This window comes from Nomia melanderi, chromosome 6 (genome assembly GCF_051020985.1).
Source record: "Nomia melanderi isolate GNS246 chromosome 6, iyNomMela1, whole genome shotgun sequence".
Classification (NCBI taxonomy): Eukaryota; Metazoa; Arthropoda; class Insecta; order Hymenoptera; family Halictidae; genus Nomia; species Nomia melanderi.
In genome coordinates this window covers 10,549,827-10,576,162 of record NC_135004.1, presented here as the reverse complement: position 1 = coordinate 10,576,162, position 26,336 = coordinate 10,549,827, and the positions used below count along the sequence as shown (strand labels likewise).

Below are 26,336 nucleotides of genomic sequence, written 5' to 3'. Positions count from 1 at the left end.
TGATCTCCTTTGCCTAGCTGCAGCACTTTTTAATATACGATGGCAAGTTCTTCTGCCAATTGAAATAAAAATTCTCGTCTCGAAATTTCTTCTCGCGTGGTTTCTCTATATAAAACCCATGCATTTATCCCAGCTAAGTCTAGGATATTGAAAAATACCTGTAAAGACCATCTCCGACATTTAGATCTTACCGATTTTACCGAGGCCGATAGGCGAGCGAAAACTGTAGACACTTCGAAGTGCCGTAAAGCAGTCCCTGGAAGGCACTTTTCTGCTAAAATCATGCCACAACTGCATTACCTTTCGTTTGTAACGACTTCATAGTTTCGGAATTGAGTGTTTGAGAGAATACTATTACAAAAAAATATAAATCGTTCTACCGGTCAAATGACCGGTCGTGGTAGGTAAGACGGACTACAAATTTTTCTCAGAAAATAAACAATGAAAAAAGAAGTGAATATTGAAGAATCTAATATACGTATATTTGAGGAAAAGTCGCGAAGTTTAAGGGCGATTCAATTACGTTGTATATAGGAAATTCTAATCGAAATTTTGAAAACGGTCATTTGACCGGTCGTGGTGGGAACAGTGTTAAGTATTTCGCTCTTGAAGAATGATATAGTGAAGCTTTCTCGATTTCGGTTCGTGTTTACTAATTCGTAATTGCACCCTGCTGTGTATTGCCGGTAGATTTGTAAATTCGATGCATTTCGGACGAAACACGTGTAGGTTACACTTGTTGCATTCGCGTGTCCCTTTTTCTTGCACTTTCTCTCTTCACGTTCTCCAGGACAGTTCTCCAGTTACTTATTTTTAGAAAATGATCACGTCCGGCAGTCGAGGGTATTTTCGCAACCGAACTGCCACGTGAACGTTTATTTTCAAACTCAAAACGAAGAATATGCAAACACGGGCTCGGTAAACGTACACGACAGATGCTCCGTGCACCTTGTATGCTTTTACTGGTGGGTGCAGCACAAAAAGGTTTTGTTCCTGTAAATGTCCGGCCGCGAGGTATTTTGCGAGTGCATTAAAAGTAATCGAAATTGGATCGCTTTAATCTTGAAATAAGAATCTTATCCATTATTTACATGGTTTAAACTATTATTATTCGTATAATATCGTGCCTGGCTCATGGCAAAGATTTCAAATATTATTTAACAAATATAAATGTCAGTCAGTTCCTTTGAGTTCAAATAGGGAATTATTTTTCTTATTATTAATTTGTATGGTTTAGAGTACATTTAGATGTAGAAAAGAAATGTTTGGTCTCTCGAGTAAATTATTAAGGATTATTAAGATTAATCGTAGGGTAAGGAGATAATTTATCAAATTGTTGTGTAGTCTAATTTATTTGTGTTCTACTGTATCATTAATTCAGAATGAAAGTGTCAAAGTTTGTTTCTTTTATATTTTTAAAATCTGGGTCAAAACAGACCCAAGCATCGGTGATCGAGGGTTAATTCGAGAACTGTTCTTTTAAAAATGTGATGAATAAACTATTACACAGCTAAATATTGTTTATATACTGGTATAAAGTAGAAACGTTAATAAAAATATTTTATATCAATGAAAATGTTTAATACGTTCAATACGAAATGCAAATTTCATTGATTCTATGTGATATTCCTGTTTCATCGTGATATGCACTGACGAATATAAAATACATTCTGTAAACAACCGCTATCAAGTCATGAAAAATGTAACGGTTTCTGTGTTGATTCATGGATGAGTAAATCGCAGATATTTGTGCTAACTTCACATTCTCTACGCATTTCCTTTATAAAAAGGAGAAATAAATAGAATCTTCATGCTACCTTAAAAAATCATTAAATTAATAAGTAAACATCTTCAAACATTTTTTAATTTAGTTCTTGTATTCGCCATTAAGAAATATATGGTATACGCGATTTAAAATTCAATTATTTCTCTTTACATCAAATATCAAACGATTGTAAACGTTACAGATGTATTATTTTTATTTTTCTGATCAAAGTTTTGAATATATATTTAATACTTTTTTTAATATCCTAAAATTAGTAGTAAATGTACATGTGAAAGTACTATGAGTACTAAAAGTATAAGAGATTAAGTGAAGTTTATTTTTGGAAAAACAAATAACGAAAAATTTAACTTTCATATTAATGATAGTCGCATGATTCAGCTTTTTTAAGGTCGAACAAATGCGCTATACTCCATAATGCAATGAGAGCTGCCTATTAACTCGTCGACTACAGCGAGGGTCACTGATGACTGACGCTGTCAAACTTATAACACTTGAAATATCAAGTCATTCAGTAGTCACTTTAATCAACGGTGCGCCATTTGAATTTGTTTTTACACTGTGTTCTTTATATAGAACATGAATATTTTTAGATATCAGCTCTAAACATACAGTTACAAGATTATTTTATTTAAAACTAGAACTATTAAATATTTGATAAGATTTGTAACTCTTACAAAAATAGTAGTAATAGATTTTTTAATTTGTTATTATACACGGGATACAGACATTAATTTGTAAAAAAATTTCAGATATTTAACGTTTATTTGATACCAACAACTGCAAGAGAAAAAAATTAAAACTAATCATTTTGACTGATACAGTGTTAAACTGTTAGAAATATTGAAAACATTTATTATTTGTCTTATAATCGATAACAATTTTTGTGTTTAATATCGATTTGTGTCTTGCTCCCTAAACTAGTTAATATGAAATTTATCTATTTAGAATATTTACTTCTTTTGGCATAATTTGTTAAATAATCATGAAAATATAACAGTGAAACAATTAAATAAAGGTTATTTAAGGAAATATTTCGTTTCGTCATAAACTATTGCAGTTTTTTATCGTTTAATAAGACATTACAAATATAACCTGAACAATTTTGTGTAATTACATTGATAATGTATCATTAACGAGTTGTCTTTTGAATTTTCAAATTCAGTTTGCAGAAACTGTCTTTATCACTATTGTCCCTTATTTCCAGAAAAACGGCGCAACAAGAAAATTACAGAAGCTTACGCCACGAAATACCCAGATTACACTTTCCTTCGAACTAAATGCGACACGAGCTTATTTCAAAGCAACGAGACGTTTTGCGTCGAGATCAAGCCAAAACAAGGATGGTCGAGAGAGGACAATCGGAAATTTCAAAAGTGTCCGTACTGTTTGATGCAATATCACAAGGTAATATCGTAGTTTAATATTTAACATTAAACAATATCAATTAATATCAGTAATATCAATTTACAATTTTAACGTTATTAATATTATTCTATCATACCATGTAATTTATTTTAAATTTCTTCTAAAAAAAAAAAATACAAAATGAAACTACAAGTTACATTATCCCAGATAATTCTATTTTGTTTTATGTCGGGACAACAAAACCCGAAAATTAGAATCATTAGAGCTATTTTCTACAAAATGCAATTATCGAATGAATTTATCAAATTAAGTGAACCATTTACGTACACAAAGATTGTATTTAAATCCTGTGCAGAATAGTTTATTATTAAGTAGAATTGTAATTTCTTTTGAATACTACTATTAAGTAAAATTGAAGAACTGTAATTTACGGATGTTTATTATTTCAGCTGAAGAAAAAGGTGATAGAAGCTCGGAGTTCTTACTGCCCGTTCGATCTTTTCTCCGGAGTACAGGAACGCATGAAATCGGCATTGAAAGGACTGTTAGCATCGCCACAAAATAATCTAAAAATTTTTAAAAATGGTACCGTTGTTTACAATCAAGAATCATCTTCAGACGATTTGGAATGTGTCCTGGCAGAATGGTTTCGCAATTCCGTGTCCAGTAGGACAAAAGAAGAATACATCGACGTATTTTGCGACTTGATCTGCGCTGCTCTTTTACATCCATTTCCTCAAGGAGGATTCAAACCGCATTCTGCATACAAATTATGCCCATCTACTCGACAAGGCTTTGAGCCAATCACGTACGTTAATTCAGACATTGTTGCAAAGGCGAAGAAACTCCTATACTTTGCTGGCGAGGTAAATACCGTTATCAAATTGTAAATATTTTAATAATTATACTGTGCAACTAGTATTTTTGTATTTTATTATTTTTCATTTTTCTTTATCTTTCTTTCTGTTAATCTCTGTTTGTATAGAGAGTAAATTTACATATGTAACAATTTAAATGATTTCATTTAAACATTATACTCCAAATAAATGAAACAAACATTTGGAGTGGATTTCTGGCAAATTGAAAGAGATCTTCTTAAATCGTATCAAACGATTAAGAAACTAAATTCAAATAAAAATGGATAACTGTAATTAAGTAAAATTGAGTAGAAACAAGTAAATAATTATAATTATGTAAAGTATAAAATAATTCTATCTACAATCATTTTTACAGACATGCAATTTGGAAGGTGAAACATTAACAATGAATTGTGTGTTAGAGAGGGTACTTCATATGCAGAAGCTTCCTTTTGTTACTGCAGAGTACGTGTACAACATATATTCAAAGTTTCAGCTATTGTTAAAGGACGACATGGTGTATGATAATTTAACGAAAATGCAGACAATCGAGGATTATCGAAAATTCTATTATAAATCTATTGTAAGTAAAGCTTTGTTATTTTATTGTTTATATTTTATTGAGTCATTTATTATTTTAACTGTTGAATTTCTTTTCCAGAAAACTGCCACGGAAAACACAAAAGCTTTACAAGAGACTCACTTGAGAACATGTATCAAATGCACCAGGATTACAAACAAAGCGAGATGCAAGTACAATTGCAATGAAAATAGAATTTTTAATTCGGATATTCAAGAAATCATGGACGACGGCCACGCTGAAAATATTTTCCGTTTCGCTAAATCAAATTTATTTCCTAAATATATGGAAGATGATATGACATCTCACAATAAATCTGATAAGGCACAAAATGGAGGCAACGCGTACTCCAGCAAGGAAGAAGTAGAATGTTTTATAAGCTCTGAGGATATACTGTGCTTACAGAATTATCTTTTATTTTCATGTGCCAGGGATTGCTCAATATTAATAGCTTTTCGAGAATTAAATGTGTAAGTGATAACAGAGATTTATTGTTATAAGTAAAAAGTAAATATGAATCGACAGCGTAATAAATCAATTGATACATATTAATATTAATTACTCGTAAACAGTATTAAAAAAAATAAAATCATTTCATTAAACGTACACTATCACAGTCAAAAGAATCAACCCAAAATAATATTTCATTTCTAATATAAATAATTTAATAAAATTTAAGCAATTTTGTTCATTTGCATTATAAAATGATAGCACTTACTTATTTATATACAAATATGATGAATTGGTTTGTTTACCAAATCATTGTCAAACATTCCATCATACTAAATTCTGAAACTTGTTGTTATGCTTCATACAATTTTTTATACCTCAATAATATTTTATACATAATGAAATTTCATCTTATTTATGATTAAATAAAAAATTATAACCACTACGCTGAATTCATAAATAAAAAATTGTTTCGAAACTACTGTTTTACAAAGTAAACAAATTTCTACGTCTAATTACTTGAATGTTGGTAAATTATTAATTTTTTTATACAGGAATGCAGTGTCTGCCCCGGAAGAAAATATAATAAAACTTCCCAATGGACTTAGGTTTCTCTGCGACATCGGAATTTCGGATTTAGATCCAAAAAGTCTTCAATGCATCGAGAAACATCGTCAACGAGACACAGATATTTTAAACTCCGTAATATCCGTTTTAGAAGAAGATCTAAAGCTCAAAAATCAATCACCTATAAAACAATGTTTGTAATAACAAGAACAGAGTGTATCATAAATAACTTCCTCTCTATATAATGAAATTTTGTTAAATAGTAACCAAATTTTCTTAATTTATTAAAAATTATTAAATTTAATGAATATATGGAATGTATATAATTTATTAATGTTACAAGTATAAACAAATTTAGATCGAAACGAAGACTGATAAAAAGTGAATCCATAGTAAGTTTAATTTACTTAACTGTAAATATTTACTTAATTGTAAATTCATAAAGGGAAGTTATTTATGGCTTGATTTAGTAGTTCCATTTTAACAATTGCTAACAATTTCGTATTGTATGAAAATTTTGTGATTAACTTTTCTTATTTTATGCAAATCATGTTCTACATAAAAACAACATAAACAGTTTTTAAGTAAAAAAGACATTACGTATGTAATATATGTCATATTGTTCAAACACATAATTATAATTTTCCTAGCAATGATATGACGACAACTAAAATACTTTAGATGAGTTGTGCATGTTGGTATTGTTTAGTATTAACATTATCAATCTGAAATCATTGCTCCTTAAAGCATGTACGGTACACAGGGTCCTAATGAAAAGGGTTCAGGCAAATAGTGGGTTCCTAAATTGAGTAACAATATTATGAAAAATTTTTTTTTAAAGTTTTTTGTAACGCGAGTGACTTGCCTGTTTCCTTTATTCTTCTTCTAATCACTTAGTACTGTTCATTTCTATTTAGAACATTTCAATCATATTATTAAATTTTTTTAATGCAGAATACAAAAAAAAATTCTGACGTTACTTATATTTATTATATTAAATTAGCGAAAAATAAAGTAAATTGTATGTGAAGCATGTGATCATCTTATATATTGAGAATATTATGTGATACTTGTTAAATTATTTTCTATATGTCACGTGTACGTGTGTATGTACCAAAACGAAATTAAAATTATAACATGTTAATTATATCTTGAATGAATACTGAAAAGTTAATGACATCGAAACGTTTTACTGACTTAAAAAATAATGTATTTATTACTGTTTTCTTGAATTGCATATTTGTGAAATACTGTTTCATATGTGTGTTAACTGTTTGTTATACTTTTATTGTAATGTTAGAGCAGTAGTGTATAAAAATAAAAATTATAATATAAAAGCAGATATTTTTAAATATCTTTTTTCTATTTTTTGGTTCTTGAAATGCATTTATATATTTTATCTTTCTCTTTAAAATTTTCGAAAGAACTTTGAATTGACTTTAATGCTATGAAACTTTATTTACAAAAAGTAATAAAGGAAAATATTTTTTTCGCGCAGAAAGTTTTAAATGCCATTTGAATAATAGTCTAAACAATTTTAAGCACACACGTATAGAATATGATTCCGTTTATATACATAAAAATCAACGGATTTAAATTAGTAGGCTACATTATACTGAAAAGATTAAACAGAATTTTATACTAATTGTAAATTCTTGAGACAAATAGTTATTATTAATTTCGAAAATTGTAACATATTCGAATTTTTAATACCTTCTTAAATCAATTGTGGAAAGACTGACTTGTGAAGATGCGTAAACAAAATTAAAATTTCATTATCTTCATTAATATTTTCTTAACTTATATTAGCTTCAACAAAGCTGATACAATTAAGAAAGACATATACTGTATTATGTAATAACATTACTAATGTAATATTGTGATTCACTGTAATTTAATGAAATTCAGTAAATTCTCTGTTTTAAACTACATTGTGCTACTTTCTTACCACATTCATGAAAGATACTTCAAAAAATACATCCTGTTTCCATTCATTTTTATTATTGACTTTGGTTTCTTACTCAAGTATAAAATATACATTGAGTCATTAACTTATGATTTTTGTTGCCTATAAGTTCTTAACGTTGAAACTGATAAATTAAGTACTTTGCTAAAAGCTCATGTAAATAAATTTAATATTACATTACGTTAAATTGCAAAACTTTTTCACGATAATTATTGTTATCAGTGAAACTAACTTTTATCATCTTTTAAGATGTATAAGCATATTGTTTTTTACAATCCTTAATGGTACCAATATCTTTTCACATATTTTTAACGAATGATAAGTCCAACATAACATTAAATTGCAAAATTTTACAAACATCATTTTTATCCACGAAGTTCCTTCATTTCTCTACATTTCTGACTACTCTTATAATCCGCGACTTTATTTGAATTGTTCTCTGCAATTTCAAAAAAATATAAATGATACATTAACACTATCGTGATATTCAAATTTTCCCTACATTTCCAAAGCATGGCAAATGATAAATTTCATTAATTACACAATTCCTTTGTAAACATCATTCTTACCGACCAAGCTCCACATACCCCCAAATTTCTTACAGTCTACCACAGTATTCGAATTTTCCCAACATTTCCAAAGAATCCTAAACAATAAACGTCATTAACTTACAAAATTCCTTTGCAGACATCATTCTTATCGATGAGGCTCCACATACCCCCAAATCTCTTCCAGTCCACTACAATATTCGAATTTTCCCAACATTTCCAAAGAATCCTAAACAATAAATTTCATTAACTTGTAAAATTCCTTTGCAAACATCATTCTTATCGACCAAGCTCAACATACCCTCAAATCTCGTCTGGTCTACCGCACTATTCGAATGCACATCCCTACACCCCTGAACACGACACAGGGTTGGCCGGTGGAAAAGCTGGGTATCGGGTAGCTTCGGTCGGTATCGGTTCCGTCTACGAGGATCTTCGTCCCAGGCCCCGCTGTAATTCTTGAGGGCTCTGTGACGGGCGCCCCTCCCCAACGGGAGAGAAAGAGCGAGCGGTCGCGGCGCTCTCTCGGCTGGCAGTCGACGTTCGTAAATGGCGACATACCGATGTCGAATGTTCGCAGCGAATTGGTGAATCGTCGTACGTGATGACGGCTCGTCACTGAACCTCGGACGGCGATGGGCACGCAAAAGCCGAAAGAATGGGCGAATTTGCTGATCACACGTTTCGAGGAACAGGTACACACACCACAGCTGCGACTCGATCTACAAAATCTGTTTAGCTTTCTTTCCACCCGTTCTATCCGCCTTTCCCTCTTTCGTTGCCCGTTCCCCTCTCTCTTTCTTACCTACCCTCTTCCGGTGCTTTCTCTCGCTCCGTGTCTCTCTCTGTCTCTCTTTTCGCTCCTGTATTCCTCGCACCTAAACGCACACATTTCTTGGTCCTTTCTTTTGTCTCCTCCTACACCTTCACCTACTATCGTATCCTGGCTCAACCATGCTTCCCTCTTGTTATTACCTACCAGTACACCGAGTTTCTTTCGCGTTTCGTTCCGCGGGCTCTCTGTAATCGTGTCTGAAAGAAAATGAAAAATGGATACTTTGTATTTGGCCCCTGTGTTCTGTGCACGATCGGAAAGAGACCGGCAACGGTCGTTTTCATTTTGCTTGGACACACGATGTTCCACGGGAACACACGGCCCCGTGCGATTGACATCGTGCACTACGGGATAAGTGTAAAACAGAGTTTCTATTAATAAGTGGATATTGGTGAACAGTGAGATGTTGAAGAACGAGAGAGGAACATACGTCGAGGCGAATTTCCACGGAGTATCGGATATATTTCGACGAACCCATGGCAACAATTGATTAGATAGAATTCGGAATAAAAGCTGCATGTTACGTTTAATCCGTTTCAGTTCTGCTCGGTGTTTCCTTTGTTTTCGCCGTTTAGCTGGTCATTTTTGGACTTCATCAATGAAGGGAAGTTTACGCGTATAATTCATGAATGCGACCATTTAACCGTGACGGTTTCGTTCTTTTTGTTGTAAATTTCGTATCAGAATTGTCGTTTTAATGCAGTCGTTTCATTATCTTCTCGTTTGCTGGCGCGGTGTCATTAATAGTTGGTATCGTTGTCCTCATGAATGCATGTACCGTCCTTCGTTTGTTCGTTGATTGATTCGTTCATTCATGGGAAGATGCTTCTCGCGGTCTCCTCCCTCTACACGCCTTGGAGTCCACGGTTTGACCTTCGCCCCTTCTCCCTTTCCTCTCCACCCTGTCAACTATTCAGTTAAGGTGTATACAAGGTGTACCAAAATCAAAGTATTATTCGCCGAATTTGTCGCGAATATTTTCAAATTAATAGTGTTAATAATTGTAATACCATTATAACATTAAACAATAATCGCGTGTTAAATATTTCTTTTAATATTGAAATTTCGAAGTATATACACATTCTAGGACGTTCGTTTCGAATAAAAATGAGTTACAAATTTTGCAACGCGATTAAAGTGAAACTTTATTATTTTATTTTGGAAAAATATATCAATTTATTTATCCTTGTTATGTACAGCTAATTTTTATGAAATAAATCTTCAATTTGAGTATGTTTGATATTAATTGTAGTAATTTATGGAACATCGGATATTCCTGAATGATTTTGATTACTTTGTTCGTGCAAGAATATTATAAGGGTTTTTTAACGTAACAATAAGAAATGTTTTAGGAAAAAAATACGAGACCGAAATTATTGGAATACCCTCTATAGTTTCACCCTCCGTCCCGTAACCTTTCTATATCCATATAACGCCGTTTCCGTCGTGTCACGGATAGCTGAATGAAAATTGCACCCGTTTCATATACACTTCGGCTTATAGAAGAGTTCAAATCTATGATACACTCCAATGCGTTCAAATGCTGTCAAATCCAGTTACACGAATGTGCATGTAACTTTCAAGTTTTATATCAATGACATATGTCAACGGTGTGTTCGATCGGTTAATATACATATGCATATACACACGAATATCATGCGTAAAGATCTTGATAGTGTTACAGGAATTTTTAATTGAGAGACACACCTTTGATTGTTAATATCGTATTGTAAATTATATTAATTCCTCAAACGATCGTTACTTAAGAAATAACAAATTCGAAAATTAAATGTTATATTATTGTGACACAATCTTCACTTATCTAATTTTATACTGATAAAGCTGTAAAGTACTACTTGTATATACTTATACAAACATTATTTATACAAAGTGTAAATGTAAACACACGAAAATTTGACAATAAATACATACTTTAAAACAACAGTTGTATGTTTTATATTTGTTTAATACATTTTATTGAAATTTATCTTTCAATATTCTTTACTTCTCCATTCTACATTTTTTTTAAATACTTATTGATTTATAAAATATCTGTGTTTTTTTACAAGATTTTTTAAAATATTAGTTTACTGTATTTTGTGTTTTAATTCGATAATTTGAAATATGATAAAAGTAAATATTTATATTATATGAAGCACACCACATAAATTATTTAAATTATTGCGGAAATCATTTTAAATACTAAGGGCAATCACATAAGATATTTTATTAATTCTATTATAATAATTCGTATCTAATAATTTGGTTAAATTCAATTGCGCATGTAACACTACATATAAATAAACATTAATAATTAACTTTTTTAAATAGTAATATTAAATAATAATTTTTTCTTATACGTAGTTGCCGTGTCGCAGTGGCCCACAAACCACCGACTCTCGTATGAACGAGGAAAGAAACAAAAAATGCTTGATACAGATCTCTCGCTATCGTTTCTCTCTTGTAATATCGAGTCTTACTAAGATACTCCAAAATGTTAATGAAATGGTACCATGTGTTGGAGGTCAACGTATTTTCCATAGTACAGACCAAGATCGGCATTGTTATGAATCTATCATCATTGTTTTGGACACTTTGGAAAAGTGTCTTGCAAATCAACCAAAAGACACTGTCAAATATGATGAGGCTATGAATGTAAAGTTTCTGCTTAGAGAAATATGCCAATTTATAGGTATTGACATTTCTAATATAATTAATACAATTATGTACCAGCTTAATATTAAAAATTATAGTAATTTAATGCTACTTGCAGATATACCAAATGATAGCCCCCAACATACTCATTTAAAAAATTTGGCAAGCAAAGTGTTGTTTGCATTGAGCTTAAACTTTTTCAATGCTGTATTCAACAGAATATCAGCTAGACTTCAGGAACTAGCAAAGTGTGGAGATGAAAATGCTGATTACAGTGATATCGAATTAATTCAGCATATTAATGTGGATGTTTATAGACTAATAAAACTTTTAAATGGTAAGTTTGTAATTTTTGTATATATTTGGAGTATGCAGTTAAATTTGAATGAAATTATAAATGATCAAAATTAAATATCCTATATCAACTACTTATATATTCATAATGAAACTTCAATACAAATTCATGGAACAATTTAATTACTATCTATTATTCAAAATTTTTATGAATTATATACAGTATGTATTGAACATTTTATTACTATGAATATAATTTATATTTGATTGTGACTAAATTTAATTTGTATTTATATCAACAATAATATTATATCATTTGTTTACTGATATACTTTTTATTATTGTAGAGACTATCCAAAAATTTAAACTGCTTAAGAAATCAGCACATATAGTTCTTATGAATTCATTGGAAAAAGCAATCTGGAATTGGATGGACACGTACCCACATGAATTTACTGATATCCAAAAAAAGCCTAACGAGGAGCTTGGAAAAGCTTGTGAAGAACTATTTGACATTCTTGACACATTTGCAGACAATAAAAAAGGAAGAACTGCAGCTGTTTGGCCTTTACAAATTATGCTCCTGATACTTTCACCAAAAGTCTTGGAAGAAATAGTTAATGCTGATTCTGGTTCCCCTTGTTCGGCAAAGCATCTAAAGAAAAAACAATTCATTGACAGTGTTAAACGAGGTCTAGGAATGCATGGTAGCTCTAGCAGACAACTAGTAGAAGCTGCAGCAGTCACCTGTATTAAACTTTGTAAAGCATCAACATACATAAACAATCTAGATTCGAACAACGTCATCTTCACGCTTGTTCAACATGTAATGAATGATTTAATGGCACTACTTTTTAGTCCAGGAAAGCTATTCTCTCGTGGTCAAAGCTACGTTGCCCAAGACATCGACCTAATGATAGACTGTTTTGTTAGCTGTTTTCGCATTGAACCTCACAACAACGAAGTACTTAAAGTCTGCTTGAACCTGAATTTTCCATCGACATACCAGTTTGTCTTGGTTAGCTCATTATACAAGTAAGACAACAGTTGTTATAACAAAATTAACTTGTAACTTACTTTTTAATATTTTAATTCCTTGTTCTATAATAATAAGTTATACTTGTGATGAAAATATTAAACCTATGTATATGTACCTTCTATTTTAGAATTATAACTCAACCAAGACTGCCGTGGTGGCCTCAAATAGATCTTCTGTATTCATGTAGTACAGAACTTAGGAATATGTTTACCGATGTTTTAAATAAAGTGACACAGAGTTACATATCACACACACCATTGCGAATGATTCAAAGTTTAACGCTCAAAAGTAAAGAACAGAATAAGTATAGAGACCGTGGAGAAGAAATATTCAGTTACAGAAATTTATTGTCATGGATGGTAAAGCTTATTCATGCTGACCCTATGTTATTGCTGAATGTAAGTGTTCTATGAAAAAGTTTAGGAAGAGTCCTTGTAATAAATATTTATGTATGTCTTATATAGTTTTACATGTATTATACAAACTTCTACTTTGCTTTACAGAACCAAGGGAAAGCTGGTCACGAAATACAAAGTTCCACATTAGAATTAATTAATGGTTTAGTTTCTTTGGTTCATCAACCGACTATGCTGGATATAGGATACGAAGCAATGGAAGCATTATTAGTATTACATCATCCAGATAAAATAAAAGCATGGAATCCAGAAGCTCCAATTAATACATTTTGGGATGTTAGTTCACAAGTTCTGTTCTCGATTTGTCAAAAATTGATTCAACATCAAATTGTTAATTACACTTGTATACTAAAATGGCTTAGAGAAATACTGATTTGTAGAAACACTTTTCTAGCACAGCACAAGGATTACGCGAATGTGGGTAGTCAGATTGCTATCTGTAAGCAAGCACATATTAAACTGGAGGTTTGTTTCGAACCGTAATTATATTTATTTTACACCACAGCAGATTTATTACATCTGTGTTTTCAGGTTGTACTTTTCATGTATTTGTGGAGTACAAATATGGAAGCGGTTTTGGTATCAATGTCTTGTTTTGCATTGCTGTGCGAGGAAGCGGAAATACGTTGCGGTAGCGATGAAGTAGCCGTAACTTGTTTACTTCCTAACTATCATTTGTATCTTGAATTGGCACAAGCTTCTACTGTGTTAATCACTGGTAAGTTCCAATTTTTAAATATAAATATTTTTATTCAGTCTCAAATATGAAATACCATACTTTTGTAAAATAAAAGATAGGAATTCGAATCGAAAAATAAAAACTAAATTGGTAAGAGCTAATAATTAATATTCAAGAAAACTTAATTTATAATTTATATTTTATGATTTATATATTTATGAATATTTTAACATAGAGTATTAAAGAATAGAAGGTTAATAATATCGCTATTTCAAAATGAATTTCGATCCGGGTTTCTAAAGTAAATATTTTGATTTGAATTCAAACATTCATTCATGAATTTTTGAATTCACTTTGTATTTTGATTAGTATAATCCTTATATGGCTGCAGTAGAGTATTAAAGACCTTGTTACCATAACAGCCAGCGGGGAAAGTAAAATATGTTATCACGATCATAATCATGGTGAGTGTTATTCAAGAAATACATATGTGTAATAAAATTAAGGCTGCATTATATAATTATATTTTTATTTAATTATAATGTTTTCTACACAATTATTTTATGAAAAAATGATAACATACATAAAAAATATTTTAGGACGAGCTGCTTTACAGAAAAGAATTATGGCCTTATTGAGGAAGATAGAACATTGTGTAAACGGTGTACAACCCGTATGTATACATAATTATTTACATTTTATGTTATTATGACAACTATAATTATTTAACAGCCATAAAAACCAGACACTTTTCTTTACATTTAGGCTTGGGAAGAAACATTTAGAAATTGGGAGATAACATCTCGACAGTTAGTGAATTATCCTAAATCTAAACTGGAAGATGGTCAAATGGAATTTCACCGAAATGCAGGAAAGCGTAGAGCATCGCATCAAAATTCGGAACACGAATTAGAGGAACAAATTAACGAGTGGGCAAATATGACGGGAGTTCTCTGTGCTTTAGGCGGAGTGTGTTTACAAAAACGTTCCACGAATAGGCCATTATCTGGGATACCGCTAAATCCGGAACTAAAAAAATGTTCCGCAAAACAGGAACATTGTTTATCAAATTCAAGCCAAGAAGTTCAATATTGCACGCAGTTTGTTTTTAATTTGTTGCGTTTGCTAATTTGTAACAATGAAAAGTTTGGCAATCAAATTCAGAAACATGTGAAGGAACTGGTTGGTCATGAAATGAGTCCTGCGTTGTATCCAATACTTTTTGATCAGATCAAAAGCCTAGTTGAGAAATTCTTTAATCAAGATGGACAAGTTGTAGTAACGGACGTTAATACGCAGTTTATCGAACACATCATTTTTATCATGAAAAATATATTGGATTCAAAGACAGAACAACCTTCTGAGTACCTTGGAATGACCAGCATAGAGGGAATGATGTTAGCAATCGTCAGATATGTTAGACATCTGGACATGACTGTACATTCTATACATATTAAAACAAAATTATGTCAACTTGTCGAAGCAATGATGAAAAGACGAGACGATTTAGCATTTCGACAAGAAATGAAGTTCAGAAATAAACTTGTGGAATATTTAACCGATTGGGTAATGGGCGCTACCCATCAAATTACCCCATCAAGCAGTGGAGACTTAACTGTTTACACTAGGTAAAAAATCATTTTTTAACTTATTAGGTATCCATATGCAATAAAAAAACATTATGAGTGTTTTTTTCTTACTGTGCAATGCTTAATTTGATTTTTATATGCGATTTGAAAACAAAAACCGTAAAATGCCCATAAATAATTAGATAACTGTTAACTATATTTATAAATAGTTATAGTTATTTTAGCTAAATATCTTTATTCAGGTGTAGAATATATTTTATATCAGTTCACTTTCTAGAGATTTGGATCAAGCTTGTATGGAAGCAGTTGGAGCATTGTTGCGAGGTCTTCCTCTACAACCGGAAGAATCTGATCGCGGTGACCTGATGGAAGCAAAATCCCAATTATTTTCAAAGTATTTTACTCTGTTCATGAACTTATTCAACGACTGTAATGAAGCTGCTGCAGAAGAAAAGGAGCTTTCATCTCAACAACCACGTGTAAGCAGTGGCAAATTGTCTACGTTGCGGAACGCGACCATACAAGCAATGAGCAATCTTCTTAGCGCGAATATTGATAGCGGTTTGATGCATTCATTAAGTAAGTGAAATTATATAATTTAAATTAATTACCGTTAATTGTTATTATTAATTCGTATATATAACTTAATAATAATATAAATAAACTATTATTATTATTAATTCATATTTTTAAATATTGTATACTAATATCTTTTGTTCCATTTTTTTATATTTTCATTACTGTAGGTTTGGGTTACAATCCTGATTTGCAAACACGAACAGCGTTCATGGAAATTCTCACTAAGATTCTTCAGCAAGGAACAGAGTTCGACACGTTAGCGGAAACAGTATTAGCCGACAGATTTGAACAGTTGGTTCAACTTGTCACAATGATCAGCGATAAAGGAGAATTGCCTATCGCGATGGCTTTAGCTAATGTTGTGACAACGAATCAAATGGATGAGCTGGCTCGAGTATTTGTGACATTGTTCGACGCGAAACATTTATTGTCGCCGCTTTTATGGAATATGTTCTACCGTGAAGTCGAAGTCTCCGATTGTATGCAAACGTTATTTCGGGGAAACAGTCTCGGTAGCAAAATTATGGCGTTCTGTTTTAAAATTTACGGCGCCAGTTACCTGCAAAACTTATTGGAACCATTGATTACACCGCTATTAGACGATACAACAACTGGCTTTGAAGTCGATAGCGCGAGAATGGATACCACCGAAGATATAGAAGAAAATGGGCGTAATCTGATAGCGTTAACGCAGAAAGTGTTCGACGCTATAGTGTCTTCAGCTAATCGGTAAGTCGTTGATACATAACGAAAATAAAATATAATTATTTCATATAATTTTGTACAATTTTTTCATTTTATATACGTTTATACTATATGTATTTTGTTATAGTAAATATGACGGCATAGTAAAGTAATATTAGTTATTAAATAACTGTTGTGATGTGATCAAACAGAAAACTTCTTCGTATTTTTAATAGATTTTGTATAATTTGATTGCATTAACGAGGTCTATTGTACTAACCATCAATTTTTTCAGATTTCCACCGCAATTGCGGTCTATGTGCCATTGCCTCTATCAAGTGCTAAGCAAAAGATTTCCTCAATGCCCGCAAAATAATATCGGTGCTGTAGGGACAGTAATATTTTTGCGTTTCATTAACCCAGCTATTGTATCACCTCAAGAAATGGGTATTGTAAATCAACCTGTACCACCTCAAGTAAAAAGAGGCCTGATGCTGATGTCTAAAATACTTCAAAACATTGCGAATCACGTGGAATTCAGCAAAGAACAGCACATGCTACCCTTCAATGACTTTTTGCGAGCACATTTTGAAATTGGCAGAAGATTTTTTATTCAGATAGCTTCGGATTGTGAGACGGTCGATCAGGCTAGTCATCCAATGTCGTTTGTATCGGATGCTAATGTTCTAGCACTGCACAGATTGCTTTGGAATCATCAAGAAAGAATTGGTGACTACCTTAGCAGTAGTCGAGATCATAAGGCAGTTGGAAGAAGACCTTTTGACAAAATGGCCACGTTATTGGCATACCTCGGACCTCCCGAACATAAGCCCGTAGATTCACAGTAAGTAATTATGTTAAAAATATCCTCATATTTTTGTATTTTCGTTTTCAATTATTTATGAAATTACAAATGATAATTATTAGAAAATTTAGATTTTCGAACTATTTTTATATTGATTTTTATATTTTAAATAATGTATAAGTTATAAAACAAATATATATTATAAAATATTTGTAATATATTAAATATTATCAATAGAAACAACCAATAGATAAAAGATACCAATTTCTTTTCAATAGTCTGGTATTCTCCTCATCGTACGCTCGATGGTCAAGCATCGACATGTCCTCAACTAATTTCGAAGAAATTATGGTGAAGCACAACGTGCACGAAAAAGAAGAATTCAAGAGCATCAAGAATCTAAACATCTTTTACCAAGCAGGAACTAGCAAGCAAGGATATCCTATATTCTACTACATAGCTAGACGTTATAAGTGTGTATCTCTATTCGTCCTTCCTTAGCATCGATGCTAACTTGTAATATTAACTTCACATTTTTGTAGAACGTGTCTCGGCGACACGCATGACGAGCTGCTGATATATCACGTTATCCTCACTCTAAAACCGTTCTGGCATGCCCCGTACGAATTGGTTGTCGACTTCACGCACACGTGTTCAGATAATCGGTTTAGAACCGACTTTCTGCAAAAGTGGATGTACATGTTACCGAAAACCGCCTACGACAAGATTCACGCCGCCTACATTTACAACTGCAATAGCTGGGTTAGAGAGTACACGAAATTTCATGACAGAATCCTGGCACCATTGAAGAACAACAAAAAAGTGATCTTCCTCGATGGGCCTAGTCGTTTGAACGACATGATCGACGTTGACCAACAAAAACTGCCTGGTGCTACGCTCTCTCTTGATGAGGATCTAAAGGTCTTCAACAGCGCTTTGAAACTCTCTCACAAGGAAACCAAGGTATCCGTGAAAGTTGGACCAACCGCTATACAAATAACATCTGCGGAACGATGTAAAGTGCTGTCACACTCCGTTCTCCTAAATGATGTTTATTATGCATCGGAAATTGAAAAAGTCTGCTTACTAGACGACAATCAGTTCACGTTGACTATCTCGAATGAAACTGGCCCATTATCTTTCATCCACAACGATCGCGACAGCATAGTTCAGGCTATAATTCACATAAGGAATCGGTGGGAATTGTCACAACCCGAATCTGTGTCCGTTCACCCAAAAATCAGGCCTAAACACGTACCTGGGACTTTGTTGAACATGGCTTTATTGAACCTCGGTAGCTCAGACCCTAATCTGAGAACAGCGGCATACAATCAGCTGTGTGCTCTGACTGCGACGTTCGATTTAAAAATAGAAGGACAATTATTGGAGACGTCTGGACTTTGCATACCATCGAACAACACGATATTTATCAAGCACCTCAGCGAAACTTTGGCTACCAAGGATCCACATCTTACCCTGGAGTTTCTAGAAGAGTGTATCCAAGGATTCATATTATCGAGCATCGAACTGAAACATCTGTGTCTGGAGTACATGACACCGTGGTTAAATAACCTCGTGCGGTTTTACAAGCCCAACGATGGAGGAGGAAAACGTCAGAAGCAAGTTACAAAGATTTTAGAAAAGTTGATCACGTTAACCATTGAGGAAGTGGAGATGTATCCAAGTATACAAGCCAAGATTTGGAGCACGATTGGAAAATTGCCAGATTTGATAGACACTGTCCTGGATAATTTCATTCAACGCAGTGTCAGTTTCGGTGTTGAGTCACCGACAGTTGAAATTATGGCTGATACAGCGGTAGCTCTAGCGTCCGGGAATGTTCAGTTGGTAGCGAAGAAAGTGATAGGGAGACTTTGTCGAGTTGTAGATAAGACGTGTATCTCTCCGACTCCTCTGTTAGAGCAACACACAAGCTGGGATGATATCGCGATTCTGGCGAGATATTTACTGATGTTGTCTTTCAATAACTGCCTGGATGTGGGGAAACATCTGCCGTATTTGTTTCACATGGTGACGTTTCTCGTTTGCTCCGGGAGCCTGAGCATGCGGGCGTCCACTCACGGGTTGGTCATCAACAGCATTCACTCTCTTTGCACCTGTAGTTCTCCTTCTTTTTCAGAGGACACTCACAGAATACTGCGAATGAGCCTGGACGAGTTCTCCCTTCCGAAGTTTTATTTACTGTTCGGTATTAGCAAAGTGAAATCTGCTGCGGGTACAGCATTCAGATCTAGTTATAGACACTCGAGCGAGAAGTGGCTTGGCAACGAGCGCAGTATCGCCAGCGTGCACGACAAAGAGAGGCTCTCGTTGACTAGCTTAGAGATTATCACGGACGCCCTCCTTGAAATAATGGAGGCTTGTATGCGAGACATTCCACAGTGCGACTGGTTGAAAACTTGGTCCTCTTTGGCGAGGAATTTCGCTTTCTGCTTTAATCCAGCTCTTCAGCCGAGAGCCCTGATCGTTTTCGGATGCATTAGCAAGAGTATAACCGATCAAGATGTGAAACAGTTGCTGAAGATACTGGTGAAAGCGTTGGAAAGTTTTAACGATATCACCTTGCTTGAAGCAATTATCATGTGCCTCACTCGGTTACAGCCGTTACTGAGAACAGTGAGTTATACTTTTTGCATTTAATATTACTATATAATAATAATTGAAATAAACTGTTTGAGATGAAACTATTGTGAACTATAGTTTCTCTTTATGTTATCCATGAAAAACTTGTAAGCATAATTTTAATTGATACTTGTAATACTTGCAAGGAATCACCAATACATCGATATTTATTTTGGGTCGCAACATCGGTTCTTCAGTTGGACGAAGCATCTTTGTATGCATGTGGTTTAGCACTTTTGGAACAGAATTTGCATACTTTAGAATCTCAAGGAACTTTCGACGATAAGGTAAATACTTATATATGTATATTTATGCTACAATTATATTTAGTGTACTTTGTTATTGTTGCAAAGACTTGTACTATCTTTTTAGACCCTGGAGCACGTTATGATGTCAACTCGCGAACCGTTAGAATGGCACTTCAAACAATTGGACCAGGCCGTGGGACTGTCTTTTAAGTCCAATTTCCATTTTGCGTTGGTTGGACATCTCTTGAAAGGATATAGACACCCTACACCGACTACTGTGACGAGAACAGCTAGAGTATTCACTATGTTACTAGGTATCGTAGCGAAACCATTCAGAAGGGACAAGTTTGAAGTAACGCCAGACAGCGTAGCTTATTTGGCTGGTAAAATTTTGCTTTTATGATCTGAAATTACATCTTTTTGCTTGTATATGGAAAATAATAATTCATATATTTTTGTATGATTAGCTTTGGTATCCGTATCCGAAGAAGTGAGAAGTAGATGCCATATTAGACATTCAGTTACCAAAAATGCAGAATCTGGTAGTACAGATTGTCTTGATAATTTACTTCCTCATAATACAGTGAGTAGGCTTTATATAGTTATTCCAATGTGACGCATTTATCTGTATTTATAGTTCGAGTAGTGTATTTGTAGAGACAAATTTGAAAATGATCAATGGCACATTGTTAATAAGTCTATAATTTAAGTTTTAGATGAATACATATCCTTAATGGTGAACATTTTAATATTGTATAAATCTTTTTTTTATAAGTTACATGTTCATAAACAGGACACGTCAAGTGCAACGTCTAGCAATCCTACAAATCGCCGACAAAAATCATGGGATTTACTGGATCAATCCGCACTTACCCAAGCTAGACAACAGAAACAATATTCAACGCATCAGGTATGTTCAGTTTTTATTTAAAAACTAACATATTACATGTTACCGACTTGAAGTAATATTATATTGCTGTTAATGTTTGAATATTTATATTATGTCTTTATTGTGTGTACAGTATATTGGGGAAGATAGGAGAAAATTTAAGAACTAATTCTGTATGGCAATATAAAACGAAAGTGAAAAGTACAAAAATTGCGGTTTCAATTTTGGTTTTGTTTTTAAGTTATTAATGATTCAAAATTTCTCTAAACTACGACAGAGACTGAGATGTAACAGACGTATCGGTATTACTGTACTTTTAATTGATAATGATTTGAAAACTAAATCGAAACTGCATTTTGTACTCTTCATTTATGTTTAATATTTTTATGGAGAATCTGTTAAATTTTCACTTATCTATTGTCAAACATCCTGTATAAATAGAAGGCTTTGTAAATTGTATTGTCCTTAAAATATTTCAGAAATGTATAAAAACTCATCAAACATTAACTTCTATTTACATTTTATTTTCTTCATTTAGATAACTCTAACAATAACAATTAACTGTTTTGTTTTTGAACTTTTTTAAAGAATTTGTGTATTTTATTGTAATATTTTTTTCCCTATTTTGTAGGAATTATTAATTCCTAATAAAATATATTTTTACATGTATCCTTAAAAACGCATTAAAATACTTTAAAGTTCTTAATAGTAATTTACTTTCTATTAATATATTTTTAATTAATTTTAAAGATATTTATGTATAAATGATTGAATTCTCATAAAATTTAAAATATTTGATATATAGTAACTAAATTAACAATCACAAAAAGGTAATAATATGAATAAAAGATTAATTTAACAGGTTTCATAATACATGCAAGTAAAATTAATAAAGCATACTTAGTACTGCAGTATCAGCACAATAATTTAAGAATGGAAAAGCCAGATTATGTATTGAATTATGTAAACCTTATTATTTATTTAAAGTTTTACGTAATTTTTCTAAAATACAACATTTAGTAATTTATTAAATATTCTTTAGTATATTTTATAAAATAAAATTTACTTCTATATTCATTAATATTGTTTATTGTTTTGTGTTTTTATATGTTCCTCTGTTTACTCTTTCGGTCTCTATGCTCGCATCTGCCTATGCCTACCTTGCCTGTGCCTGGGTTGTTTAAAATGCAATGCAACTTGTCACTTGTATGTGTCACATTAATCTGTCCGAAAATGACGATGTACGCATCATTAACAAGACTGGACGGATTTTATTTAAAACGCAGCGATCGTTTTCTGTACCGACTGCAAAGGAAACAAAATCCACTGAGGAAACGGAACCAAAGGTATCTTTAATTCATAGTTATATTGAATCATCAACAAGTAATATTTAACGCTTACATATATTAAAAAAAAAGAATATTATATTCAATTATAAAAATATTTTAATCTCATTGATTTGACTAAAATAATTGTGCACATACTAAAGTTTTTGTAATTCATGCAGAATCGAAGTGCCAGAGTAAGTGTCAGCAACGAAAACAATGTATTATTGGATCCAGAAGTGCTGACAGACTTTACAACTCAATCTTTAGTTTTAACTGTTTTGGTTACGTTGGTAAAAAATTCTACAGATGAAAGTGAGCAACGATTTCTTTATGAATATCTTGCTGAAGCATCTGTGGTATTTCCAAAAGTATTTCCAGTAATGTAAGTCCTTGTCTTACAAACAGTTTTTTATAATATATATTAATTCTTAATATATTATTCATATTAATTTGATTTTTACAGTCACAATCTACTCGATGCAGAAATTAATAGTGTTTTGTCTTCCTGTCACGATCAAGGCATACTAAATTCTGTGCAAGCAATTATACAAAATATGATTGCGTGTGAAGACACAACTCAGCAGCAGTTACATTATTTACAAAGTTGTGGATTCGGAGGATTGTGGAGATTTGCAGGTCCATATACAAATGTAAGTGAATATTAATATAAATAATTTCCAATGCTCATATAACTAAAAGAAAGAGTAGATGTGAATACATTACCATACAAAATTTGGTTTAATTCTAATTTTCTGTCGTTTTAAATTTTTTCTTTAATTTTGGAGTAACGTATATTATTTTGCAGTCTAATTGCACAGCCCAAAATGCTCAGTTATTCGTGAATTGTTTACAAGCAATGATAAAGACATGTTTGCCAGTTGATGAAACCAAAGGATCGAACAGTAACGAAGTTCCAACGGAAAAAAGTAAACGAACAGATACCCAAGTTTCAGAGGTCACAGCGAAATGCAAAAGTTCTAAACTAACTAACAGAGCCAACGCGCGTACATTTTCAGAAAGAACGGATGACATTTCTCGAAGTACTACAACTGTTGTTCACAGAGAGTAAGTCAGTGATTAACAATTTAGTAAAAAATTAATCATCTAATATTTTTGAAATATTTTAGTGAAATATGACTGAAATAATACGATGTCGAAAATTAACATTGAATGTTTCTTATAATTTAAAAAATTTCTTTATAAAGTAATCTATCTTTCTTTTCCGTATGTTTTAATATTTCCCTAATTTATTTAATTTTAACAATTAGATATTAGTACAATTAAGATAATTGTAGATAATGCTAGAAATACTTTCATATGCTTATATTCTTATATATGAAGAAGTGAACAATATTATATTAATAATCGTAATTTTAGTCGCAGTACAGAAAGTAGAGGAGATACATCACTGGATTCTACGAATCAAGGAGGAAACGCTAGTAGTAGTAGCAGTTCACAACCTTAGCGCTTACTGTGTGAACTGAAAAAACAGTGCTGTAAACATGGGCGAAAAGGGCAAGTTAGTCGGAAATTGCAACGACAACTAAGGTACGTTCAATGCAACTGTGTTTAATAATGAAACAGTTTATTTAAAATGAATTAATGATACGATATTAAATATCGCATATATCTCTTTGTTGTTTTCACATGCAAGTAAAAGCTTGCATTGTTTAAACATTGAATATTTTCATAGTATCAATACTGATATAAAGTAATGAATGCGTACAAAAAGTTTAAGAGTTAATTTCATCCCAATACAGTCTCATAAAATTGCTTTAAAATCAGTATCTTCAAAACTCTGTTAGTTGAAAAAGATTTTTTAAAGCTTTACATTAGCAGGAACTATTATTATTCTAATTTGTATGTATTTTCAACCAAGGAACGCAAACATTTTGGCTCCGTGTTATTGCTGCAACATGTCAAATCAGTTTAATCCAATGCCGTCCACCTCACGTTAATGAACCCACTGGAATGGAATCCAATACGCATTACTCGTCGGTAGACTCTTCTTTTATTCGTTAGCGGTACAAATATTATTCTCCCAATTCAGAACTCGCGAGCGCTAGACTAAACGACAACGGCAACAACGTGGAACGTATGGATATTAATATATTCATAAAAATATTAATTGGTTGTTAATAAAAGTTGAAACTTGTATAAGTGCCTTTAGTAAGCTCGAATACTTTTTGCACGGTTCCTGTACATTTAACTCAAACGAAATATTCAGATTTAACCCTAGAAAGATACACGTATTTTATTGAAATATATATTTGATTACAGTAGATTGTATTTTTTGAATAAGTATCCTACAGGTAAAGGATAGGGTTCATTTTAGTTTTTTTTAGTTTCGAACATCTGCTCCAGTTATATTTTGTTATTCTTGATTAGAATACCGGGTTATTTGGTAGTGGGTTATTATTTGTTGGTATAATAATTGGAGTTCTTGTTATAATAACATCTTGTTTGTATTTTACTTTCGCTGGACACGTATTGCCTCAATGTTAACTGAGGTTCAACCATTAACTTAAAGCCTAGTCGGTTGAGCGATATGCTCACCAACCAAAATGGCAGCATCAACGGTCATCTCTAGACCAGTAATATTGTGTTTTGACGCCCACACTGGGACGACCACTCCACGATTAACTACAAAGTCGAAGTCGTAGAATAGTAACGACACATCTGGCACAGAAACTTCAACCCTGTTACCACAAGCTTCACGGCACCAAGTCGTACGCGTTGCTCGAGGTTGAGCGGATGGTGGGATATTAACACTAGATTCACGGAACGAGTCAATTTGACTCAAACTGAATTTTATAAACATTATTTGGTAAATGTTTGGATCGATTTTTCTTAACGCAGTTATGCAAATATGTATCCTAATTGTCTACTCTTAAACCTCTAATTTCTGAGATCTAAATGAACGGATAACAATTTTCCGAAGAACAATAGAACAAACTGTACAGTAAATGTCAGTAAATCTAGTGTTAAACGTTGCGTTTACACACATGGGAGACAAGGGTGGATTTTGAAGCCATTCCGTTCTAAATAAAATTGGAAAGGAAGCTTCGCGGCACTCGACTAGCTACACGGGTCAAAAGGTTACTGTATGAACATCCTGTGATAGATTATCAACGCCGTAATCCTGAGGCCGGATGATGTCGGCATTCATTAAAACCCAACCCTGTTGGGCGACCCACTGAGCACCAGGAATTAGACTTAAATTATGAAATCCGGATCCGAAAGACGCTGTAGCGTACGACCTTTTTTATCGGGATAAAGATATAGAGTGGCTCTTTCCCCATCGTCGGTTCGTTCCAAAACTGGAAAGGAATGCCAAATGTCAGTCCCTTGAACCTTCCCAACGCCGCACATAATGTTGTACGTTGACCTGACACTTGGGTCACAGTTGCCAACACTTGGCGCAGCTCTTCTGAAAAGACGAAAGGAGTTGTGACGTCGAAAGACGACGTCTCTCCTTGTACGTATAGCGCTTAATACACCTTGTAATACACAAGGCACAACACCACACGATAG

General features: G+C 32.7%; 2 protein-coding genes and 1 long non-coding RNA gene across 23 annotated transcripts in view; 2 read left to right on the top strand and 1 right to left on the bottom strand.

The window, feature by feature from the left end:
* Window positions 1-7,482, top strand: part of Ipk1 (Inositol phosphate kinase 1) — a 276,465-nt gene extending 268,983 nt beyond the window's left edge. For 8 of the 10 annotated variants that reach the window (XM_031978695.2, XM_031978694.2, XM_031978698.2 and 5 more), the window contains 5 exons: window positions 2,991-3,190; window positions 3,601-4,017; window positions 4,385-4,591; window positions 4,670-5,058; window positions 5,593-7,479. In XM_031978695.2, the coding sequence (XP_031834555.1) occupies window positions 2,991-3,190; window positions 3,601-4,017; window positions 4,385-4,591; window positions 4,670-5,058; window positions 5,593-5,806 (1,427 nt within the window). In that variant the 3' untranslated portion in view covers window positions 5,807-7,479. Of the gene's footprint in view, window positions 1-2,990; window positions 3,191-3,600; window positions 4,018-4,384; window positions 4,592-4,669; window positions 5,059-5,592 lie in introns of all 10 variants that reach the window. The other 2 variants (XM_076368289.1, XM_076368290.1) reach the window with 2 other exon arrangements.
* Window positions 7,349-14,011, bottom strand: LOC116427875 (uncharacterized). 5 transcript variants are annotated; one of them, XR_012998767.1, is made up of 4 exons: window positions 13,837-14,011; window positions 12,346-12,558; window positions 8,421-9,863; window positions 7,349-8,348 (listed from the first exon to the last, which is right to left on the bottom strand). It is a non-coding gene; the product is annotated as an uncharacterized LOC116427875 (long non-coding RNA). The 5 variants fall into 5 exon arrangements; XR_012998768.1 differs by lacking the exon at window positions 13,837-14,011 and adding an exon at window positions 13,058-13,197; XR_012998766.1 differs by lacking the exon at window positions 13,837-14,011 and having other exon boundaries at window positions 8,421-8,850; window positions 8,929-9,863; window positions 12,346-13,048.
* Window positions 8,663-25,084, top strand: Nf1 (neurofibromin 1). Of its 8 annotated transcripts, none has more exons than XM_031978688.2 (25): window positions 8,663-8,814; window positions 11,319-11,646; window positions 11,728-11,946; window positions 12,251-12,938; window positions 13,070-13,340; window positions 13,446-13,823; window positions 13,890-14,076; window positions 14,460-14,501; window positions 14,637-14,710; window positions 14,803-15,665; window positions 15,904-16,205; window positions 16,373-16,934; window positions 17,185-17,733; window positions 17,973-18,167; window positions 18,237-20,331; window positions 20,484-20,624; window positions 20,710-20,968; window positions 21,053-21,168; window positions 21,379-21,495; window positions 22,761-22,820; window positions 22,982-23,184; window positions 23,266-23,452; window positions 23,608-23,867; window positions 24,180-24,350; window positions 24,682-25,084. In XM_031978688.2, the coding sequence occupies exons 1-24, from the start codon at window positions 8,755-8,757 to the stop codon at window positions 24,265-24,267; spliced, it is 8,244 nt and encodes a 2,747-aa protein (XP_031834548.1). In that variant the 5' UTR covers window positions 8,663-8,754; the 3' UTR covers window positions 24,268-24,350; window positions 24,682-25,084. The 8 variants fall into 8 exon arrangements, with proteins under 8 accessions (XP_031834548.1, XP_031834544.1, XP_031834541.1 ...); XM_031978684.2 differs by having other exon boundaries at window positions 22,734-22,820; XM_031978681.2 differs by having other exon boundaries at window positions 21,361-21,495; window positions 22,734-22,820.
* The last annotated feature ends 1,252 nt before the right edge of the window (window positions 25,085-26,336 follow it).